Source organism: Cervus elaphus, chromosome 4 (assembly GCF_910594005.1).
Source record: "Cervus elaphus chromosome 4, mCerEla1.1, whole genome shotgun sequence".
Taxonomy (NCBI): domain Eukaryota; kingdom Metazoa; phylum Chordata; class Mammalia; order Artiodactyla; family Cervidae; genus Cervus; species Cervus elaphus.
This window is the reverse complement of record NC_057818.1, coordinates 26,801,332-26,824,399: the sequence shown is the minus strand read 5'-3', so window position 1 is coordinate 26,824,399 and position 23,068 is coordinate 26,801,332. Positions and strand designations below refer to the sequence as shown.

General features: G+C 56.9%; 1 protein-coding gene across 4 annotated transcripts in view; it reads right to left on the bottom strand.

The window, feature by feature from the left end:
* ADGRG1 (adhesion G protein-coupled receptor G1) overlaps nt 1-19,781 on the bottom strand; it is a 44,748-nt gene extending 24,967 nt beyond the window's left edge. Inside the window, exon 1 of one of the 4 annotated variants that reach the window (XM_043898578.1) lies at nt 19,646-19,781. Coding sequence is in view for 1 of the 4 variants with exons in the window: in XM_043898577.1 (XP_043754512.1) it covers nt 10,742-11,020 (279 nt within the window). In the remaining 3 variants the exon portion in view is untranslated. Of the gene's footprint in view, nt 1-10,467; nt 10,508-10,741; nt 11,260-19,645 lie in introns of those variants that run through there. The other 3 variants (XM_043898577.1, XM_043898580.1, XM_043898581.1) reach the window with 3 other exon arrangements.
* Nucleotides 19,782-23,068: the final 3,287 nt, after the last annotated feature.

Here is a 23,068-nt window from a genome sequence, read left to right as displayed (position 1 = left end):
GGCAGAGTTTAGTACACTAAGTTATGGGGAACACCTGCCTAAGTTTGTCAAGATTTACTTTAATCCAAATCTTTTTAGAACACTAGTGAGGTCTACCCTTGTGACAAAAATGTCTGCTATCAGCTACATTTGCCCATGAGGCTGCCAGCCTGTGGCCTAGGGCTTGATACCCCTGGATACCCATCTAATCCCCACCACTGGATTAAAAGAACACAGCATGTGCCCAATACTTCCCTGGAAATGTCTTAGAGGAGTGCCTCCTCCAGGAAGCCTTCCCAGATAGCCACAGCCCAGCAGGAATCTTTCTCCTGAATTAGCCCCGGGGTCAGAGCTTCCCCCTGGCTTTCCTCCAGAGCTCCCTAGGGGCCAAGAGTGGGTCCTTTCTGTACCCTAGAGTAAGTACCAGTCTGGGGAGGGAGGAGAACAGAGGCAAAGCTTCTGAAAGCCTGCATGTGTGCCAGGCACTCCACTGGGCATTTTGGAAACCATTTCCACCACTCTAAAGGTTAGCCCTGTTGAACCCATCTTACAGATGGAATGACAGAGGCTCCGGTACATGATGTGACCTGTTCAAGGCCACCTAACTGGTAAGTGAGGTGTATGGAATTCAAACCATGATCTCCTCTGAGGCATGAAGACATCAAGACCCAATGTCCATCTGATGCTTGACTAATCCCACCCCCATCCAATGTACATCCAGACTTTATTTGATTACGTCCATTGACAGGGGGCTCACTTCATTTCGAGAGGACACATCTCTTTGACCTCTGAAAAGTCTTTCGTAGCCATTGAGTCAACAGGAAGAGGACATCAATGCCATGGGATGGCCTCTGTGTGCCGTACAGAGCCCAGAAGAGGACCAGGGCCGTGGGCGCCCCCACTGGGGCCTTCGGCTCCAGACCAGCAGCTGATCAAGAGCCAGGATGGGGCTGCTCAGATGGCTGAGAAGCCCAGGGTTTCAGAGCCCTTCCCCAGAATGAGCAAGGATCCCCTTGGCAATCACACTCCAAGGGGCTCTGGGATGGTTTCTGGCCGAGGCCATGGGAAAGGCAGCAGGGGCTGGGGTCCCTGGGATGGTGTGCCCCTGCATCCCCATCGTCCCCTCCCCCACTGATGGACCAGAGCCAGGAGGCGGCTATTGTCTCACTGGCGGCCCAGAGCTGTGTCCTATTCAAGCACTATTTTTGGCGCCCAGAGGAAAAGGAAAAGAAAGCAAAGAAAGGAGTTGCTGTTCTCGGTGGAACCTTCGCCCGGAAAGGATTCCAGGGCCTGCTGGGCCAGAGAAGGCGGTCGCTGTGGATCAAAAGATCCTAGGCTTGAAAGGAGCTGGCGGGGGGGCTGTGGTTCAGGGGAGCCAGAGCGAGGGCCACAGATGGGGCACCCCTGGCCTTGTACACACACTTGGTGCTCCGCTAACTGCAGCCACATGCAGAGAAAGAGGTCCAGGATCCCTGGTCCCACCCATAGTCACTAAGCACTTGTAATAACAATAAAAACAAAAAAAAACCCCTACAGTAGCACATAGCTGGCCATAACCAAGTCTCTGCCGGAAAGATTCTCACTTAACACCCACAACACTCCCGACCAGGGTGGAGGTCGGGGACAAAGTGATAAGCCTCATAAATCAGATAACTGATGCTCTGAGAGCAGCATGACTGCCGAAATAACAAGCTAGTGACCCCGCTCCATTTCCTCCACCTTGTGTCACCCCCACCCTTCCTTGGTTACACCAACACCAGTGCGCTGGTCTTCTTTCTCTCCCCAGACACACATCAGGGCCTTTGCACACGCTTTCCCCACAGCATAGGACATTCTTTCTGGGTTCCTTCCCTGACTGGTTCCATCTCAAGACTTTTTTCTTCATTTTTCTTTTAATACTTATTTATTTAACTGTGCCCAGTCTTAGCTGCGGCATGTGGGATCTTTAGCTGTGGCATGCAAACTCTTAGGTGCAGCTTATGAGATCTAGTTCCCCAGCCAGGGATTGAACCCAGGCCCCCTGCATTGGGAGCATGGAGTCTTAGCCACTGGACTATCAGGAAGTCCCCCTTCTCAAGTCTTAATCCAAGTCTCCCCTCTCCTAAAAAGCCTTCCATGTCCACCCAACCAAAACTAACCTCCCCATTCATCTCCTCTCCCATGGCACCTCATGTAATAAGCTTGAAAGCACTTAACATTGTCTGAGATGACCCTGTGATTTGCTTGTTGTCCATTTCTCTGTGTTTGCTCTTTCTTGTCTATCTTGCTCATCACTTGTATCTCTAGTACCTAGTGCTGCAGAGCTTGGTCTGCAGTAGATGCTCAATGACAGCTAGTTAATAAATGGATGAGTGAATGAGACAGAGCTGGGACTCTGACCAGGCCAGGCTGGCTCCGAGCCTGTTTCCAATAGGAGCCAGATCCTGATGCTTAGGGCGGGGGATTCCAGCACTGAGCCGCCTCCGCTCCCCGGTTTCTATCTGAGTTAGGGGCATACACACTGCTGCCAGGTGCTTGGCCAGAGAGAGGCTTCCAAGACTGTGCATAGCCTGCGAGCCAGGACAGGACCTGAAACTTCACCTCCCATCCAGAGCCACCTGATGAAGGCTTTTAAGAAGTCCTGTAGTGCACAATGGCAGTGGCAGACTTTATTTTTTTGGGCTCCAAAATCACTGCAGATGGTGACTGCAGCCATGAAATTAAAAGACGCTTACTCCTTGGAAGGAAAGTTATGACCAACCTAGACAACATATTAAAAAGCAGAGACATTACTTTGCCAACAAAGATCCGTCTAGTCAAGGCTATGGTTTTTCCAATAGCCATGTATGGATGTGAGAGTTGGACTATAAAGCAAGCTGAGCGCCGAATAATTGATGCTTTTGAACTGTTGGAGAAGACTCTTGAGAGTCCCTTGGACTGCAAGGAGATCCAACCAGTCTATCCTAAAGGAGATAAGTCCTGAGTGTTCATTAGAAGGACTGATGTTAAAGCTGAAACTCCAATACTTTGGCCATCTGATGTGAAGAACTGACTCATTTGAAAAGACCCTGATGCTGGGAAAGATTGAAGATGGGAGGAGAAGGGGATGACAGAGGATGAGACGGTTGGATGGCATCACTGACTCAATGGACATGAGTTTGAGTAAACTCCAGGAGTTGGTGATGGACAGGGAGGCCTGGCGTGCTGCAGTCCATGGGATCACAAAGAGTCAGACACGACTGAGCAACTGAACTGAACTGAACTGCAGTGCACAAGCCTGGAAGCCCAAGGCTTTCCTAGACGAGTGGGACCACAGACATACTTTCCCAGGTGCCAGATTATTTGATGTTTGAGATCCTGTCTGAACTGTGATCAAAATTTGAGTTTTCCCTCTACATGGAGACAAAGTAAACACTGCCACACCTTCCACCACCTGTTCCCATGGCCCCGGGATAGAGGGAGCCCAGACATGGGATTTATCAATGAAGGTAGGTCATGCACCCGCTGCTGCAAATGCCAGATCTCCCATCTGGACTCCCCGTGGGCTCCCCAAAGTGAAGCAAGCAGGGGAAATGGTATATGCCCGTGGCTGGGGAGGATCCTGGGGTCTAGGTACCTGGAAGCAGGTGTATCTCCAGGATCAGCCGGCAGACTCGTGATGGAGCTGGGGCAGAGACAGGAACCATGAGGGAGCATGAACCACACAATGTGCACCTGACCTTCCGCAACATACACAGATGCCCTGAGAGGAGTAGGTATTATTAAGCCCATTTTACAACCGGGAAAACTGAGGCTCAGAGAGGAGAAGCTTCTTTCCTGGGGTCACATGGCTGCTAAAACTGAACCCACAGGTAGTTCTATGCACTTCTTCACCTGTGATGCCCCCACTGTCCCACCCCCAGCCCTGGAATCTCCAGGACATGGAGAGGAGTTGCCATCCACTCCAGGGAAGTGGACGTGGGGCCCAAGAGGCTGCACAATGGGTCCAAAGCATTCCAGGCCGGAAGCCAGACCCTCACCCATAGGCTCATGGGGTTTGCAAGCACTCCCATCCTTCCAGGTCATTAGTTACTGCAGCTCCCAACTCTGGTTCCCTAAACCTGGGGGGCGGGGGAGGGGCCAGACTCCCAGGTGCACTGACACCCGCTGCAGGGTCTCCTTGGGGAGACACTGGCTGTCCTTTCCACCACAAATGGCAATGTGCACTGCCCCCAGACCCGGCCCTGGTACTGGGACTCCTCTGGGCTTCTAGCCAAGGAGCCAAATAATAGACTCTGCTCATTTGGTCTGGGGTGTGTACCTAGGTGGCAGAGCCCCAGGCAGGCGTGGACGAAGGATAAGTACAGCTTTGAGGAAACTGCACGAGGATTCCTTCCGGCCTTGCCCACTGCCCACAGCTCTCACCGGGTGATGTCACATGCAGGGGTGGGGGTGGGGGAGTGCCACGAGGCCAGGCACACACCTACCAGGTGCAGGTCTGCTGGATGAGGGAGAGCAAGGGGTACCTGACAATTTAGGAGGCGGGTGTCCACCCTTCCCAACTCCTCCATCAGCCCTTCCTTCCTCACGCCCATCCTGTCCCCTGAGGCCCTCTTGCCCTCTGTGCCTCCCATCCAGCTCACTGAGCTGTTAACATGCTGAAGAATTGATGCTTTTGAACTGTGGTGGTAGGGAAGACTCTTGAGAGTCCCTTGGACTGCAAGGATATCAAACCAGTCCATCCTAAAGGAGATCAGTCTTGAATATTCATTGAAAGGACTGATGCTGAAACTCCAATACTTTGGCCACCTGATGCGAAGATTTGACTCATTTGAAAAGACCCTGATGCTGGGAATGATTGAAGGCAGGAGAAGGGGATGACAAAGGATGAGATGGTTGGATGGCATCACCAACTCAATGGACATGAGTTTGACTAAGCTCCAGGAGTTGGTGATGGACAGGGAGGGAAGCCTGGCATACTGCAGTCCATGGGGTCTCAAAGAGTTGGACATGACTGAGCAACTGAACTGAACTGAACTGAGGAGCCTCTGAAGATGTAATGGATGGTTCTAATGGTGGGTGTACTGGCAAGACTATGGAGGGGGCTTTTATATGGAGGCGCCACTTGCCCACCAACATCGCCTGATGCCAGAATGGGCAGAGTCGGAAAAGCTCACAACGGGAAAGAGCCATGAAGAACCCCACATGGTACCTGAGGTCCCCCTACAACTTCCCTGTCAGACTTAAATACCAGCTGGGGCGGGGAACTCACTACCTCAGTTGGGAACATTGTCTGCAGGGCCACGGGCAAAGATCCAGGTTCGGAATCAGGAGACTACTTCTGACCAGCCAGGGGACCTTGGCCTGCTTCCTCATCTGTGAAATGTACAGATTCAAAACTCCAAGGGCAACTGCACCCACGACTGAATGAAGGTCTTTGTAGGTGGTGGAGCTGTACGCACCAGGGGTGGGGGTTGGTTAGGAGTCGCCCAGGGGGGTTGACACACACTCAACTGGTGACAAAGCAGGGGAGCAGTGGGCAGAGGGCGCCAGGCCAAGCATGACTCAGCCGCCCCCTGGGGTTCACCCCTCACACTTGTCACCATTAAGGCAGGTGGGTCTTGGCAGTTGTGCCCCCGCCACAGGGTCAGAAACCAGGATGCCAGCCACAGAGCCACAGCCCTGAGGGCCAGACTCAGCCAGTGACCTCCGCCCTCACTGCCCAGGGGCCAAGGGGACTCAGCTACCCCAGGAGATCAGCCCAGCTCAAACCCAGGTCTCCCCTGCAAGTCTGGGACAGTGGTCAAGTCAGGCAGGCCTTGGGTCTCCAGGGGCAGGAGGGACCCTCATTCTCGGACAGCTCCTCAGGCCAGCAGATCAAGAGGCCATTGGATGAGGGTGTCTGGGGCGGGGGTGGCTCTCTGGGGCCTGGGCCCTTTCCCAGTGACTCACGGGAAGACAGGGCTAATGTTTGCAATAAGCTCACTGCTGCTCCCTCAGAGAAGGGCTTGGTGATGGCCCAGAAGAGTTTTGATGACATCGCTCATGGTGTGCCAGGCTCTATACCCAGTGTTTGAGATTTCTTGGCTCACTTAACCCTCTCAAGGTGCTATTGCTGTTATTTATTGTTGTTGAATCATTAAGTGGTGTCTGACTCTTTCACAACCCTATGGACTATAGCCCACCAGGCTCCTCCATCCATGGGATTTCCCAGGCAAGAATACTGCAGTGGGTTGCCATGCCCTTCTCCAGGGGATCTTTCCAACTCAGGGATCGAACCTGCATCTCCTGCATTGGCAGGTGCATTCTTTACCACTGAGTCACCAGGAGCCCCAAGGTGCCATTACTAGCCTCATTTTGAAGATGACAAAAATAGGCACAGAGAGGCTAATACACCTGTCCAAGTTCACACAGCTGGCCCAGAACGGGGCAACCCTAGAGCCACCCATCTTGTGCTGCCTCCCCCAGGGGGACAGCTGAGCTGGGCGATGGGGAAGCAAAGGTCCAGGACAGCTGGGAATGGGGGTCTACTGTTCAAGGGCCCGTACAGCCTGGGGCTGATTCAGATGATTCCCACAGGGTCTCAATTAGGGATTCAGGTATCCCTCTTCCCGTTTGACAGCCTAAGGAACGAGGCTTAGAGAAATTAAGCCACCTGGTCAAGGTCACTTTTCGAGGATGTGAACTCAGTTCTAACTGAACTACCGTGTGACCGAACCTGAAGCCCAAACTTTGAGCAGAGGTTTAGGGAAGACCCATCAAAGCTGCCCACTGTGCCGAGTACATGCTTTGCAGCCATCTCCCCCAAATTCTAGCAACAACCCTGCGGGGGTGGTGGTGTCACCTCCATGCACAGGTGCGAACACTGAGGTCTGGGGAGGTTGTGACCTTAGGCAGCAGGATACGAGCCCGAAAGTCCTCTGCGCTCACCCGTGGGCCCAGAGAGCTAAGGGCAGGGCTTCTGGGAGGAGGAAGGCAGAGACCCGGGGACTGGAGGGAGTCAGAGGTGGCCCTGATCTCTCACTGCTGCTCATCTTGGAGGCAGCGTGAGTGGCCCTGAGCCCCGGGAGCCAGGCTGCAGCCATCAGCTGTCTAACCACCAGCCTTTCAGGGGGCCAGAGCTGGGCTGGCTCTCGGACAGAGAGGCCCCCACCCCCAGGCCATCTCTCTCTAATGCAGAAGCCTGTCCACTGGTGCCCGGAAGACCTGCCAGCTCCTCCAGGGCTCAGCTTTTATCTCAGCCTGCCTGGAACTGCCAAGTGCGCCACAAACTGCCTGAGCCAGCGCCAGCCCAAGAGCCCAACTCCCACCACCCTGGCCTCCCCACCAAAACACAAGTCAGGCTATGGTGCTGGGGTGGGGGTGGGTTCCTGCTGATGCCCAGGTAGCTCTCGGTCTCTTGCGGGCTGGGAGGCATGAAGATGTTCCCCCTCAAGCTATTACATGTATCTCTGGGCCTCTGTGCACCCATCTGCCCAAGGGGAATACCATAATAATAAAGGCCAACATGTGGGACAAGCGCTGGGGTCAGCACTTCACTGCATTAGTCCTTCAGGCTCAAAACAGCCCCTGAAGTAGATACTGTTATGTTTTATCTACCTTTTCCAGATAAGGAAAATGAGGCGCAGACACCCAAGTTCACACAACCCGAAAGGAACAAAGCTTTCCCCAGATAAGTGGCCTTGCCTTCTCCATGGGTTCTGTTGCCCTAAAAGCACATGGGCTTAACAGTGGCAAGGATGGGGTTTAGGACAAGGGCACATGTCCTCTGGCCCCCAGCAGGGAGTCCGGCCTGGCTAAGGAGTCCCCTTCCCACGGAGAGGGGCAGAAGAGTACCGTGGACAAGAACCCAGACTCTGGAGCCCCCAAGATAAGAGGTCAGCCCTGGAGGAGTCTCCTGTGCCTCAGTGCTCTCCTCTCTAAAATGGGCACACCAGGAGCTCGTAGAGTAGGAATAAAGGTGTCTTCAAAACGCTGAACCTAGGGCCTAGCAGAATCTGAGGGCAGCGAGGATCCAGGACCATTCTAGTCCAGCTAAGCCCCCAGGGAACCAGAGAGAGTTTGGGGCTTGAGGGGCCTGCAGGGGGTGTGGATATCTCAGCCCACCTGTGCCAGAGCAGGCACCCAGCAGGGGTCAGAAAATGTGTATCTTGTGCTCCTTCCTCCAGCAGCTCCAACCTGACCCCCAAATCTGCAGGGCTCCCCAGGGGCCCCAAGAAACTCCTGATGGGTGAGAGAATCAGACTGGCAGAGGGCAAGCCTGGGGAGGCTGGGGCCCAGCCAGGACCCCACCCCACTCGAGAGGCCCCTCGGTACCAGCCCTGCCCTACCCCCACTTGCCATCTGCCTGATCCCTGGGGTCCCGGTCCCCCCAGCTGCTGGGTTTGCTCACGTGATGCCCCAGCTGCTGTGAGTCAGAACACAGAGTCACAGAGCTGCCCCAGGATCAGGCTTGGGGGTGCTGAACCTGCTCTGGCTCTAGGTGGGGCGGCAGCAGTGAGATTTGGGGCTGTGTGGTCACATTTCTCCCACCCCCCAGCAGCCCTGCCCCTGACTCTTCACTCCAGCCCCCGCCACCCACCATGGTCTTGCTGAGGATGAAGTGACCTGGGGCTGGACTCAACCAGAGCACCGTCCACGTACGTGGCCTCCTTCATGGCAGATTCTGCCCTGCCCATCATGCATCTGTCATGTTGGACCTTGCTAGGAAGCCCACCCCCCACTGCACACGGACCTGGCCACAGCTCTGCCACCTCTTTTACCTGTCCTTCTCCTGGACTGGGCGACCACCATCCCCCTCTGTCCCCTCAGCCATGAAGCTGCTCCCTCCAAGCAGGAGCCTTGGGCCTGGGGTAGCCAGACCCTCCCCTCCCCCCTTAACGATCCTGCCCTCCTCATCCAGCTTGGGTGGCAGCTCCCTTCCCCTGTGAGCAGATTGCAACCTGCTGGACTGGCTACCAAAATGACACATGCCAGCTCTCCAGTACCATCGCCTGCCCCAGTCCCCCCCAGTTGTCATCATTCCCAAACCTTTTCCCACTGCAGTTTCTCAGCCAGGAATGCCACCCCCGCCACCCCATCAGCCCTCCCCCTCTCCCCACCAGCCTCCAAGGCCAGCCTCTATGCCCTCTGCGGAGCCTCCCATTCTCCCAGGTCAGGAAATTCTCTCCTCCTCCGTCAGCAAGTTTATCTCCTTTCTCAGCCTTGGATCCTAATTGTCTTGTTTGTTTGTGTCCCTGACAAGTTGAGGGTGTCCTGCCCAGTGGCCCAGGGAAACACCGAGGCTGGCAACAACAGAGCAGGCTCTCTAGCAGAGCCTCTGCCTCCCTCAGAGCCACGCCCGCCCAGAGTGGTGTCCTTCACAACCTGACCCTCTCGGAGCCAAGTCCAGGATGGGCAGGGCAGCTACTACCCGCCACCCCAACACACACTTCCACTTATCAGCAGGGCCACTGTGCCCAGAGAGAGAGAGGCAAGGCAAGGTGGCCGCGGTGATGCTAAGACCAAGGTGGCGGTGCATCTCAGGCCCCTGGGGTCCCCGCAGCAAAAGGGCTCAGGTCTGGTCCCAAGAACTAGTCCTGCCCTGGTCATTGGCAGGGAAGACCCCGCGGGACACCTGTCCTGGGATCTGGGGGACCAACTCAACCCCTGATGGTTCTCACTGACTCCAGACCCTTCTCCCCCACTCAATCCTGAGGAATCAACACTCTGCCCTCAGCGTATCCCCACTGGGGGTGGCGTGGGGCGGGTAGGGCAGGGGCTTGGCTCTGGACCGCCCACACCCCATTTGTCTCATTCAAATGAGTCCTCACTCCTAGAACAGCACCAGGCACACAGTAGGCACTCAATTATTATTTATATAATTAACTTCTCGGGCCCTCTACAGCCACACAGGCTATTCTTCCCCACCCCACTTCGCCCAGGCCAGAGCTGCTCCAAGCAGGATGGTAGTGGTGGCGGCGTGGTAAGGGGTCCCCTGCCTCAACTCATGCCCCCCCAACCCTCCTCAGTAAAATGAGCACCAGCCACCTCTGTGGGGGCCATGGGAGACCCCAACTCCCGTGAAATGGCACCACAGGAAGGAGGCCGGTTGGGAAGGAGGTGGGGAGAGGAACCAGCCGTCCCCCAGGTGGGGAGGCCCTATCAGCTCTTAGCAGATGGGGGCCTGGGGCCTGGCGGTTAGCAAGCGGGGAGCACTTCCCCATCGTCGGCCGCTGGTTCCCAGGATGTTCTGTCTCATCCTGGGTCCCCCGTGTTCAGACCCCCCTGCCCGGTTCATCTCCTCCCAAAGCAGGGCCTGGGCCATGAAGAGCCACGGCACCCCTGGCTCCGTGGGCGGCGGGGGGTCCCCGGACGCAGACCCAGGGCAGCTGCAGGCCAGGCTACCCCTCAAGGGCCCGTGCCCAGACGCCTTGCACTATCCTCTCCTCCCCGCGGCCAGAGGCTGGCTCTCCCTCCCCAGACTTGTTCTGTCATCTCTCACAACCTTGCTTCTCCCATCTGAACGGTGGGGGCAGGAGACAACAGTACCTTCCCGTCCACGGAGCAGCCCCAGGCTTGCCGGACTCAGGGACCCTACCATTCCCAGCCTCAGTTTCCCCCGCTAACAAATGGCTCTGAGAGGTTCCACCCTCTCCGGCTCCACCCCCTTCCGCGGCGTCTGGCTGTCCATCTACCCGCAACTCTCTAGCCCGGCACAGCCCTGCTCATGTGTGGGCTAGAGCCCCGCTCCACCGCCACCCCACCCTCAGCCGCACACACCCCCGTCCCGCCTCCCTCCTGCCGTGAGCCCTTGATCCGGTACCTGGTGATGAGCAGGAGAAGGTCCCGCGTGGGGCCAGGCAGCGGAACAACCTTTCAAGATCCACCTCTGAGGCTGAACCTGCCAGCCGTGGTCCCGCAGTGGCCGCGGGAGCTGGTGCGCGTGGAGACTCCCTCTCCTGAGGCAGGGCAAGGCAGGCAGCCAGTGTGCAGCCGGGGGGAGGCGCCGCGGTGTGTTTGTGGGGGGTGGCGGGGGACACCCCCCTCCTGCCCCAGCTGGGCTCCTCCCTCCTCCAAGCTCGGCCGGGGATGACGGGACCATACGTGAGTCACACGGATTTCTCAGAGGGAGGCCGGGAGGGGGCAGGGCCGAGAGCACCGAGGCGGGGACATTGGAGGATGCCCGTGACTCAGCGCTGGGCAAGGGGGCACCTCGGCCTCACCTCGCCCCCCGCCCCCCATCCAGGTGCCAGGCTTCGTGGACGGATGCTGGTCAGAGATAACTGCCTCCTCGCCCTCCATCTGTTACTTCCCCAAGGCTGTTCTCCCCAAGTTCCCGCAGAGAGGCCAGGGTTACTATGGCAACAGTCTGCCCCGATGCCGCCCCCTCCACCCAGGGCCCGGCAACAACTGCCCCTTCCTGAAAGAAAGGCCGGCCTTCTTGGCAGCAGGCAGGAGCCGGTGAGCTGGTGCTGACCAGCAGAGCGGAAGGGACTCCGGGGAAGGGGTGGGGTGGGGTGGGGTGGGGGGTGGTCAAGCCGCCTGGCATGCGGCCAGCCAGGCCACACACAACTGGCCACTTGACCTTGACTCTTCCCTGAGCCTCAGTTCGTCCTCCCAGCAGAGGGAACCACCTCATGCTCCCCAAGCACTCACAACATTCAGCAGACTCGCGTCCTGGACTCTGAGACCCCAAGGGCTTCTTGAAATGGCCTTCCAGTTTGTCTGCTGGGTCAAAGGGGGAAACTGAGGCCCAGGGGAGGAACCCTTCCTGGTGGCTCCCAAAGCTCAGAGAGAGAAATTTGGAAATGCGCTGATGCCCCCTTTCCCTTTCTGGCCACTGGCCTCTGTCAGCAGTTTCCTCTCACGGTTAACCTTCACGGCCACCCTGGGAGTCAGGAAACTTCAGACGGCCCATGCTCCCCCACTGTGGAGGGCAGGGAATCCCTCATCTTCCCTCATCGCTCCAATGTGAACCGATGATTTCCAAGTCACAGATGCTGGAAGGATTTCATAGCCTAATGAGGGCAAGTGATGACAGCAACAATAACAACAGTAATAATAATAATTAATAATAAGAATTATATGTACTGACCATTTACTACATTCCAGACTCTTCCCTGGCGCCATAGCCATGGCACCATGGGAAAACTCGTTGCTCAGACCAGCGCCTGACACTTGACGAGCCCTCAGTCAGTATTCGCCATGAATATGCTGAATCAGAAGGAAGAGCTAGGTAGCCCAGAGAAGGGAATTAACTTGCACAAGATCACACAGCTGGGAAGTGGCAGAGGTGGGACAGGACCCCAGATAGTCTGGCTCCACAGCCAGCTGTCCTAACTGCTCACGAACATAGACTCCCCAGGCCTCTGGAGCGAACCCTGGATACCACGGATGCCCAGGGCCCTAAGGTCCCTTCTCTCTCGCAGGGATCTGCAGAAGGGCCTGGAAAAGTCACCTGCTGCAGCATGAATGGAAGCTTTTCAGGCAGCCCAGGAGGCCAGGGGCTGCTGCTGGTGAAGTCCGTCCCTCACCTGCTTGTATAAATCAAGCTGCAGGGAAGAGGAAGGGCAATAAAGCTACATAGCGGGGTACAAGGAAGCCCCCGGGCCTGAGCTTCTGGAAAGCAGCACTGTGCTCTCCAAGCGATCAGACCGCTGATCAGGCTGTGCCCCTGCCCGGGAGAGGTGGGCACTGGGTCTACATCCAGTCAGCTGCTCCCTGCCAGGGCTGCAGTGAGCACTGCCTCATGGCCAGGGCAGGAGGGGCCGGTCCACATTGGAGACCAAGAAACAAGGGGTGAAGATGTTCTTCCTCATCAGAAAAACAACAGGGAGGCAAGGACCCAGGAAAAGGATCAAGGATTCCTTAAATTCATGTCTTTGGGCAAATCATCACTGCTAAGGTTCAGTTCCCCCAAGGTCTGTCCTTCAGGGCCAGGCCAGATGGTCACTGGAGCAGCCTCAGCTGCTCTCTGGGATCCAGGCCAGCCAGCCAGCAACCACACACACACACACACACACACACACACACACACACACACACACACACACACACACACACACGCACACACGCGCACACACACACACACACACACACACACACACACACACACACACACACACACACACACACACACGCCACAGAGGGTGCTGGCTAGCAGGGCACAGATGAAGGGTCAGCGGCGCCACTGCAGTTGGCCGGGACTTGCTGAGCTGGATGTCCAGGCAAGAGACGCAGAAGCCTGGAGCTAACTGCCACCCTGGCCACATAGGAAAGGCCCTAGACGGTGGCCTGGACGGGCAGGGTCTGCTCACCAGGGCTCTGCCTGCTCTCTCCTGCTCAGAGACCTACTATGTGCTGGGTACTGTGCCAGGCTCCAGGGGTTGGGGGACAAGCCTGGCTCACATTGTAGCAACACTGGGGAGTCAGTTATCAGCCACAGAGCCCCAGGAGGCTCTGGGAGTCGGAGAAGAGAAACCAAATAAATTATTATTAATCACAGCACTACCTCTTACTGGGCTTCCCAAGTGGCGCTAGCAGGAAAGAACCTGCCTGCCAATGCAGGAGACACAACAGACACAGGTTCAATCCCTGGGTAGGGAAGATCCCCTGGAGGAGGAAACAGCAGCCCACTCCTGTATTCTTGTCTGGAAAATCCCTATGGACAGAGGAACCTGGTGGGCTACAGTCTATAGGGTCGCAAAGAGTCAGACACGACTAAGGCGACTTAGCACGCATGCTACCTCTTATTAGTACTACTATCGGGACTAATTACCAAGGCTGTGTCCATAGGCTCTGTGTAAAATGCTCAGCTCTATCTGAGTTCTTGTTGTATCCTCCACCCTGTGGGCTGGTCGTGCTGGTATTTCAGAGACACAAATGGTCTGTGTCTAGGTCTCCAGACCCATGGGCTCCAACCAAGCACCTGCCAGGCACCAGGCTCCTGCTAGGTTCATCACATTCATCATCTCCCTTGTGTCTCAGGACAGTTGTTATCCTGCGCCAGTGAAGAGGCACAAGGCTCAGAGAAAGTGAGGGTCACAGCCAGAGTTTAAACCAGGGTTGTCGGCCCTTGAGACCAGCTGGCTCTCCAAGAATCCATTTCAATGAACAGAGACCATCAGGAAGGACTTTCTGGGCAGAGGGGACAGCATCTACAGAGAGGGGAGAAGCGGGACATGGGAGGCATCCTTGGAAAGAAGTAGGATCTAATTAGTGGGTGAGGGCAAGTTCTGGAAGATTCTGAAAGCAGGGAGTTTGCTTCTGAAGGGGTTTCATCAAAGGTGCTGAGAAGCCAGGGAAGGAATTTCTTGTCACCAGCACTCAAAAGGCGGTCCATAGACCTATAGCATAACCAGAGAAGACGTTAGAAATCCAGCATCTCAGGTGTGCCCCAGATCTGCCGAATCAGAATATGTATTTAAACAAAATCCCAGGTAGTTCCAGCATTTATTCAAGCAGGAGAAACCTTGGTCTGCTCTAGGAGCTGCACCAGCAGTGAGGGGATGGGATATGGAAGGGAGGCCAGAGCCCCGCTGGGGCTTTAGAGATGGAAGCAGGTGGGAGGCTAGGGGAGGCTAGAGACTTTGGTCCGAGAAATGAGAAGCAGAGGCTGGGACCCCCACTCCACATGTGAGAGGGGATATGGTGTTGTAGACTGCCCTGAAATGCAGGGGGCATGGGACGGACTGCAGATCTGGGTGACAGGGAAGAGGCTGCCTATGGGCACAGCAGAATGGGGGTATCCTTGTGATATAGTGGGGGAACCTTCCAAAAGGTCACTGAAAACACATAGCTAGGGTTCAGGGTTGAATGCTGGAGTCTCCCAGGGCCAGGGAAGGTCATGAACATTACTAGCTGGTGATAGTGGCCAGAGATGGGGTGGAGAGTGCAGAAAGTTGCAGAAAAGGGCTTCACTTGAAGGGACGGAGGAGAGGTGGTAATGCTACTGCCGAGAGGCTGGACTCAGACTCTGGGCTCAGACCAACGGGCTTCTGCTTCCAGCTCTGGCAGCCTAGGGACCCAGGCAGCATCTCTCTAGCCATCCACCATCTGTGCAGATAGTAAAAGCACCATCAATAGTAATAAATGAGGCCACACACATCAAGCTCCTGGCCCAGCCTGGCACAAACGTGAACTCTGATATATTTGCAAGGGCTTTGCCGTTCAGAGAAGCCTGCCCAGGAGACAGAGGTGGGGCTGTCAGGGTGGTGGGAGGATGTGTGGTCCCCAGTACAGGTGGGGGGATGGGACATTCATGGTGGTCACAGTGGCAGAGGCTTGGGCAAGTAGGAGGGTGTACAGCAGGGCTTCTGCCTGGAGGCCTCACCCTTTCCTGACGCTAACCCTTCAGCCTGGGCAGCCTTGCAACAGTGGAGCACTGTGCCCACTGTCAGGAAGGTCACCACTGACTGTGTATGGGTGGGTTCTTATTGGACAAGAATTGTTCAAGTTCAGGCTTCTCCCCCTTGCAAGTTGAGTGTCCTTGAAAATAACTGAGCACCATGCCTGGCACACAGTAGGTGCTCGATAAATGTTGGCCAATGTCATGATTATCATCAAGTCAACGCAAATGCCACAGGCCCACACTCCAACGTTCGCAAAGCCCTTTCATGTCCAGTGTCTCCCCTACAAACAGTGATGACTGTTCCAACTTGACAGAGATGAAGACTGAGGCTCAGAGAGAGAATTTTCCCAAAGACTCACAGCGCATCCGCATGAGAGACAGGATTCGAACCCTGATCCTGACTCAGACTACGTACTTGGTGGCTGATGCTCCCAGCCACCTCCCTGTTCATTCCCGTGGGAAAGCTTCCTGGCCACAGGCGTGGGGGCAGCCACAGTCCCATGATAACACCATCACAGCCACCCCAGGGCGCAGGGGGTTGGCACAGGCCATGTGACTCAGCCGCCCTCACAAAGGGAGCTGTGTGCCCGGTGCTTTAGGGCTGCCTCTGCCACCCATCCCCCAGCCGGAGGAGGAGCAGGGAGCCTGACAAATCCAAGACGCAGGAGAGCTAGAGGCACCTTCAGCCAATGGGACAAGTTTAATGGGATTCAAGTCCAGACTTGGGGTGCAAGAGGCTGGTGCCAGCTCCAGTGGTGGAATGAAGGGCAGAGGCCACCCAGGTCCAAGCTGGCTTTCTGAGGCCTTATTTGGAGGGCCAAGGACAGACTCAACCCCACTGGCTCCTCCTGGGGCACCAGGCAGGTGCCCCACCCATGTTTACCTTCATCAGGTTTCAAAAGCACTGGGGCTTGTGGTCTGGGGAAAAAGACACTCCCTGGATACCAGCCGCTGGGCTCCTGTGTCCACAGCTGTGTCCCCAGCACTGACCTCTCACCACCCCTTGCCCCCTGAAGGCTTCAGACTCAGAGCCCATGTGCCCCTATTGAGCTCTCCCTGTGTACCAAGCAAGGGACTTGTGTTTTTTCCCACAGTCCTGCCAAGGAAGTCTTGCCCCTTTTGCTGAAGGGAGAGATGGAGGCTCAGAGAGGGAGGGCACCCAGCCCAAGGTCACATAGGATCCAACTTCAAGGCCGGCGTCTTCCTTCAATACCCTCTTCCTGTTTCCAGTGGCATCTTGACCATATGCCAACAAGAAGTGTCCTTGGACCTGCCCCAGTCAGACAAACAGACAGATACCGGCACCCCTCTCCCCCACCCGCCATCTCCCACAGTTGCCCTATTCCTGCCTAGACACATTATGCAGGGCCTTAGACAAAGTTCAGGTTGGCTGGGCCTCCCCGGACCACCCTGCTGACCTTCCCCGGAGGCAGGCACGCCTGGGTGACCAGCTACCTAAGACGGAAGGTAGACAGGGCGGCCACCCCGTCTCCCTGGGCATGACGGAATGTCTGACCTCAGCCCAGCCCCCCAAGTACATGTGGCAGGAAGGCTGGATCCGGCCAGAGCAGGCCTGGAAGGCCATTCTGACCACGTTCCTGCCTCCAGAAGCCCCTGAAGCCAGGGCAAGGGCAGGCCCAGCAAACAGGGGCCGCAAGCCCTCTCCACCACCCCACTCCCAGGCCACCAGCCTGAACCTCCCTTGCTGCAGGAAGTAGGTGCAGGGCGGGGCACCCAGGGGCCTGGGGTCCGCAGGTGAGACCCTATGCTGTCTTTACGTATCAGGCACCCCTTTGCAGCCCAGGGTTTTGGAGCTGGTGAGCTGGGTGCAGCCTTCCTCCGGGGTTGGCGGGGCTGACATCTGGGAGAACTGCTCTTCCCAAGGGGACCTCTGGTGCTCTGCTCTGAGGCAGGCTTGCCTGGGGGAGACTCGCTGGTTGCTGCTGTTCAGTCCCTAAGTCGTGTCTGATTCTTTGCAACCCCACGGACTGCAGGATGCCAGGCTCCCCTGTCCTCCACTATCTCCCAGAGTTTGTTCAGATTCGTGTCCATTGAGCCAGTGATACCATTCAGCCACCTCATCCTCTGCCACCACTTTCTCCATTTTCCTTCAATCTTCCCCATCATCAGGGTCTTTTCCAATGAGTGAACTCTTCGCCTGCTGATTAGGAGGCTCCCTACTGCCCCTCTCCCACCTAAATTCCTCCCAGCACTGCTCCCAAAGTCCTCCAATCAGCACAGCCTGGGACCTGGCATCCAACTGTCCAGATCTGAGCTTCTGAGCCTCAGTGTTCACAGGTGTAAAATGGGTCTGCGCGGGCTTGTCTGAGGCCAGGGCTTCCAGGGAACGCAGTCACAGTTGCTCTCACTATTCCAGGCTCTCTTTTCAAGGAAAATTTGCCCTTTAGGAGGAGCGAAAGAGGCTTCTCCCTCCTCCATAGGAGCCTCCCTTCCTGGACAAGAGACCCAGGCCAGTCACCCTAGCTGCCACTGATGTCTCGGTGGCTGTGCTTCTTTGATCAGTGCTCACCCCCAGCCCTTGCCTGGGAGGTTTGGGTGGCAGCTGCTCAGACACCCAAGACTTGGGCCAGGTGTCTCTGGTTTGGGATGAGGCATTGCCACTCCTGAGTCACAGGAGGCAAAACAGGCCCAGAGAGGTTGAGCGACTACCCGCCAGGTGGCACAGCAGTGGGCAAAGACAGCAGATCTTGCTTCATCGTGGGGTAACAAGGTGTCATCTTGCCTGACTGCCACAGGCTCCCCAGGGCTCAGGCTCTCAACTTTGATCTCCCCATGCAGCCAGTGCCACACCGCCAGCAAGATGCACACACACACACGCACACGCACCAGCGTAGGCTTCCCAGGTGGCGCTAGTGGTAAAGAATCTGGTTTCCAGTGCTGGAGACCCAGGAATCACAGGTTGGCTCCCTGGGTCAGGAAGATCCCCTGAGGTAGGAAATGGCAACCCACTCCAGTATTCTTGTCTAGAAAAACCCTTGGAGAGAGGAGTCTGGTGGGCTAGAGTCCATGGGGTCACAAAGAGTCGGACACGACTGAGTGTGCACGCACAGACCCACACAGAGCTGTGTGGGAGGTGTTGGCTGCAGGAGATGCACCCGGGAGCCATAAAGAGGGTGCCTCAGAGTCCTTACCTGGACCCCGGGGCTACCGTCACTCCTCTTTTGATAAATAAAGAGGCAGGTGTACTTTGCGGAAAGGCCATCCTCACCCCGGGAGAGGCCCCCAGCACCTCCCAGAAGAACCACTTCCCGCCTGCGCCTCTGCCCTGGCAGCCAGGGCGCCCCCAGGGCCTCCCCATAAGTGCTGGGGCGCAGATGGTTCAGGAGGCGTAATGGGGCGATGATGACAGACTCTCAATAGCAGGGTGGCCTAATTAACAGAGGGAACATGGGGAGCCCCTTCTGCTTCCCACACGTCCCAGGGAGCCAAGCTCGTGGGGGCAGAGCTGGCTGGGCGCCGGGCCCCCTCCCGGCTCCAGCCCCCCACCTCCGTCTGGCTGCAGTGTGGGGCCAGGAGACTGGGTGTGTGTGGGTGGAGGTGGGGCTGGAGACGTCTGCTCCCGTCTTTGTTTTCAGATCTCTGCTCCTGCCACCTCCCTAGAGGTAGATAGGGAACCAGCCCAGAGATGGCAGGCTGCCATAGTTTCCACAGGAGGCACTGGTGGGACCAGCCCTTTGCTCCAGGCTGGCTCCCCCGTCCTGGGCCACTCTCTATGGGCTCATCACAGGGGCCTGGGCCAGGGTGGGTCCAAGGCCATTTGGGGAACATTTTGCCTTTCGCCTCCTGTCTCTGACAGCCAAGGTGGGACGGGACACGCTGCCAGGTGAGGGGTCTGGGGAGCGGCGGGAAGGACCCTGTGCTGGCCAGAGGGGCAGGCACACCCCCAGGCCTGCACCCTGTCCGGTCTCACCCAGGGAGACCGCCTTCCCCCGCCTTGTGAAAAGTCAGACAACCTGGGCCAACCAGCTCCCAAACCGGTTTCCCGTGAGATCCCTGGTGGAAGTAGGCTCTGGGTGCTGGGTGCCTGCCTCCTGCCTCCCCATCCAAGCACCGAGGTTTGCAGCCTCCCCTTGGCCCCCCACCTTCCGCAATCTCCCTGGCTGAGCCCAGGGAGCACACCGCGCCTGCCAGCTTCCCCGATGACCAGCACGCAAGCACGGCCAAACCCCCTTCAGAGCCCCGAGGGGCAACCCTGGGACCGCCAGGACTTTCACGTCAGCCTGGAATCCTGAGTCCTTGTCGGGCCACACACCTGCCTTCAGGCGTGAAGCTAGACCTGGAGTCAGCCAAGGTCAAGTGAGCCGGGCTGGAAGGCATGCTCCCCCAGCCCCTCTGCCCCAAGCAGCCGCTTCTTACCTCGGGTCTGGGCAGGCCCCTGGCCGGACTCTGTGCAACTTCCTCCCGTCCACCTTCTCCCAGGGCGCCCAGGCACCCAGCCGGAGCTTGTCTGGGCAGGCGGGCCCAGGTATGGCTCCGCCCGCGTGCGTGTCTCTTCCCATTTCCGGTGGCCCCACGGCTCCTGCCTCCCTCTCTCATTCCTGGGTTTTCCTGCAGGGGCTGACTTGGACTCTTGGGTGCTGAAGGCTCCCCGGCCCTCACCTCAGCCCTTAATGGGCTTTCAGCACCTCTATCCGGGGCCTCCTGGGTTGTGGCCCTCCAGGGGTCCCTGAATGTCTCTGAGTCTCAGCGCCCCCTTCCCCAGGGCTGGTGGGCATCACTGCCCCCATCACCGTATGTAATGACCAGCTCTGCAAGCTCCTGCCTGCCTCCTCTCTGAGCTCAGACCCCACCTGAATCCTGGGCCCAGACTCACCTGCCTGCAATAGGAACAAGCCAACAGCCTGCAGCTGGCTGGAGACAGGAGGCGAGGGTGGGGCTCTGGGGCATGGGGACTGGGGGTGTGGTCCCTGCTGTCAGAATGTTCAGCCTCGTGTGGGGCACAAAGGGGAGCTGACACAGAAGAAGGATGGGGGGCAAGAATGGGAGGGATTGTGGGCATCTGCCCCAGCTTTCCCGGGGTACAGTGGGGGAGTGGTCCAGGCAGGCTCTGCTCCATCCATCCGTGAGGTCCCCACAGAGGCCTGGGCCTCTGTGGACCATTCGTGTCCACTCCTGCCTCCCCTGCCCAGCGCTACCTGCCTGGCCCCTGCATCACCCTGGAGGCTTTGCCTGAGGCCAGCAGTTCTCCTGGCCCCACTTCCCCAGGTGGCTTGTTTCCCTGCCCTGCCCCACCCCAGTGTCCATAGTACTGAGAACTGAACCACCACTTTTTCCAAGAAGCCATCCAGGCAGTTGTTGATTCATTTGGCAAAGTCTCTTCCAGGAGCCACTGTGGAGGTGAGGCACTGAGCCACATAAATACACCTTGACGCCCTCCCTCACCTCCCCCCTCCACCACCACCCAAACACAGTGTCTCCCACAGCCCCTGGGTTCCCCTCGCCTGGGGCCTATCCCCCAGGGTCAGAGTCATTCCCTTCCTTGTCTGGGCCTGGTGTGGAGAAATTCTGGGTGACTGGTGGGTGAAGGAGAAAATGTGGGGAGAAGCAGTGGATGATGGATCGACAGAAGGATGGGCAGGTGGATAGACTCAGCCACGTATTTAGTGAGTGCTTCTCGAGGGTCTACAGTGTACCAGATACTGTTCTAGGCACTGGGGACACAGCAGCAAACAAAATATAAAAACCTCTGCCCAGAATTCCCTGGTAGTCCAGTGGCTGGGAGTCCACCCACCTGTGCAGGAGAAACGGGTTTGATCCCTGCTCCGGGAAGATTCGCATGCCACGGGGCAACTAACCCATGTATCATGACTGCTGAAGTCCCTGCCCCAGAACCTGTACTCCACAACAAGAGAAGCTGCTGCAATGAGAAGCCCATGCACTGCAACTTGAGAGTAAACCCCTGCTCACTGCAGCTAGAGAATACCCACGTGCAGCCACGAAGATCCAGCACAGCCAGAAAACCTCTGCCTTTCTAGAGCTGAGAAAGACAGATAATAAATGGATTAGGAAATTAATATGAAATATATCCAGTGATAAGAGCTATGGAGCAAAATAAAGCAAGGGAGGCAGAGAAGGATGGAGGAGGAAGGGTTGGTTTTAATTTTCTCTAAGAATATGACATGACAGACTGAATGTGATGAGGGAGGTAGACTTTGCGATGTCTGGAGCAAGAGCATTCTGGGGGCAGGAACAGCACGTGCAAAGGCCCTGTGGTGAGTGGCTGTTTGGTGCATTTAAGGAATAAGGAGGAGCTGGGCTTTGCTGAATAAAGGGGTGGAAGTAGAGATGAGCCCAGGGAGATGAAGGAAGGATGGATGGACAGATGGACAGATGGGAACAAGGGAGGGATGCAGGTCTGGTGAAGTGTAGGAGAGATCCAACTCCCTGAGGGAGGGTCTGCCTCTTGGCCACAGCTCAGCCCCTTTCCTGGAGGCTTGCCCATACCTCACTGTGGTTTGTGGTCCCCAGATCACCTTCCCATCTTCACCCCAGGGAAATTTCTAACTGCTGATACAACCGCTGCTCTGCCCATGAGCCTGGGTGGCTTCTCTGCTCAGCAGCAAGATGTGCCCACAGTTGAACACAGATGGGGCACCAGGAGAGCGGTGGGGTGTCAGGGAGAAACAGGCCTGCAGGAAGACAGCCTGACCCCTAAAACCACGGAGTTTCCCTGGGGCTCTGAGAGCGGCACCCATGGCCCCAGAGATGCCACCCACCCCGATAAGGACACCAGGGGAGTCCCTGTGACTTCCTGCATACCTGCCGGTGACTGCCCCACTGCTGAACCACGCAAAGATGTCAGGATTCTTGGCCTCCAGAGGAGAATTCAATCCGGGGCCAGAGACGACGCATGAGAATTCCAGACCCCTCTCTCCTTGGGGACCCCTAGACTTCTTATCAACCTGCCTAGGAAATGACTCTCTCAATTCCAACCCCCACGCTGCCCCACTGTGCCCTCAGGGCCCTGGCTGGTGACGTCATCCGCAGGCTCTTCAGGTGAACCGGAGGGGCTGGAGCCCTCATTCCCTGGGTGCACCTGGGGGAGGTTGCCTAACGCCTGTGCCTCAGGCCATCTGCGGAATGAAAGCACATGCCTTCGCCCTGCCTCTCTTCCAGTGGCAAAAGGAGGAGGAGAGGGGATGGATGGGAAGGTGCCCTGTCAGAGCAGGTGTCTGAGAAGCACTTGTGGGGCTGGGGGCTGGGTCTCTAGGAACCGCCATCCAGGACCTGCAGATTATCCCCTCAACTCCCCGCTATACCCGCTTTTTCATGTGGGTTTTACAGATACAGGTGGGGTTGGGTGGGGGGAGTGTTAAGTAACACATCTGAGGTCATACCCAGGCAGTCTGACTCAGGACTGGGGCCCTTTATCTGACCCTAGGTGAACCCCGCCTCCCTCTGCTCAACCCTACCCCCACTCAGAGGGGAATCTCAGGAAATGCAGACCCCTTCATTGCTGGGGTAAGTGGGAAGTGTGGAGCAGTGTAAAGGGTGCCCAGCTGTGATATCGCACACTCTAGCAGGACCTCAGGCTCGGTCTTCAAGCTCCCTCTGAGAGCTAGTCCTACCCACAGTCAGGGAGTGAGCTCCCCATACCCAGGGGAAACCAAGGAGTGCTCAGCTGAAGTGTTGCAGAAAAGACACTTGCCACATCTGTGAGGAGGACTCAATGGTCTCTACTTTTTTTTTTGGCCATGTCATGTGGCATCTTAGTTCCCAAGCCGGGGATCAAACCTGTGTCCCCTATAATGGAAGCACAGAGTCTTAACCACTGGACTG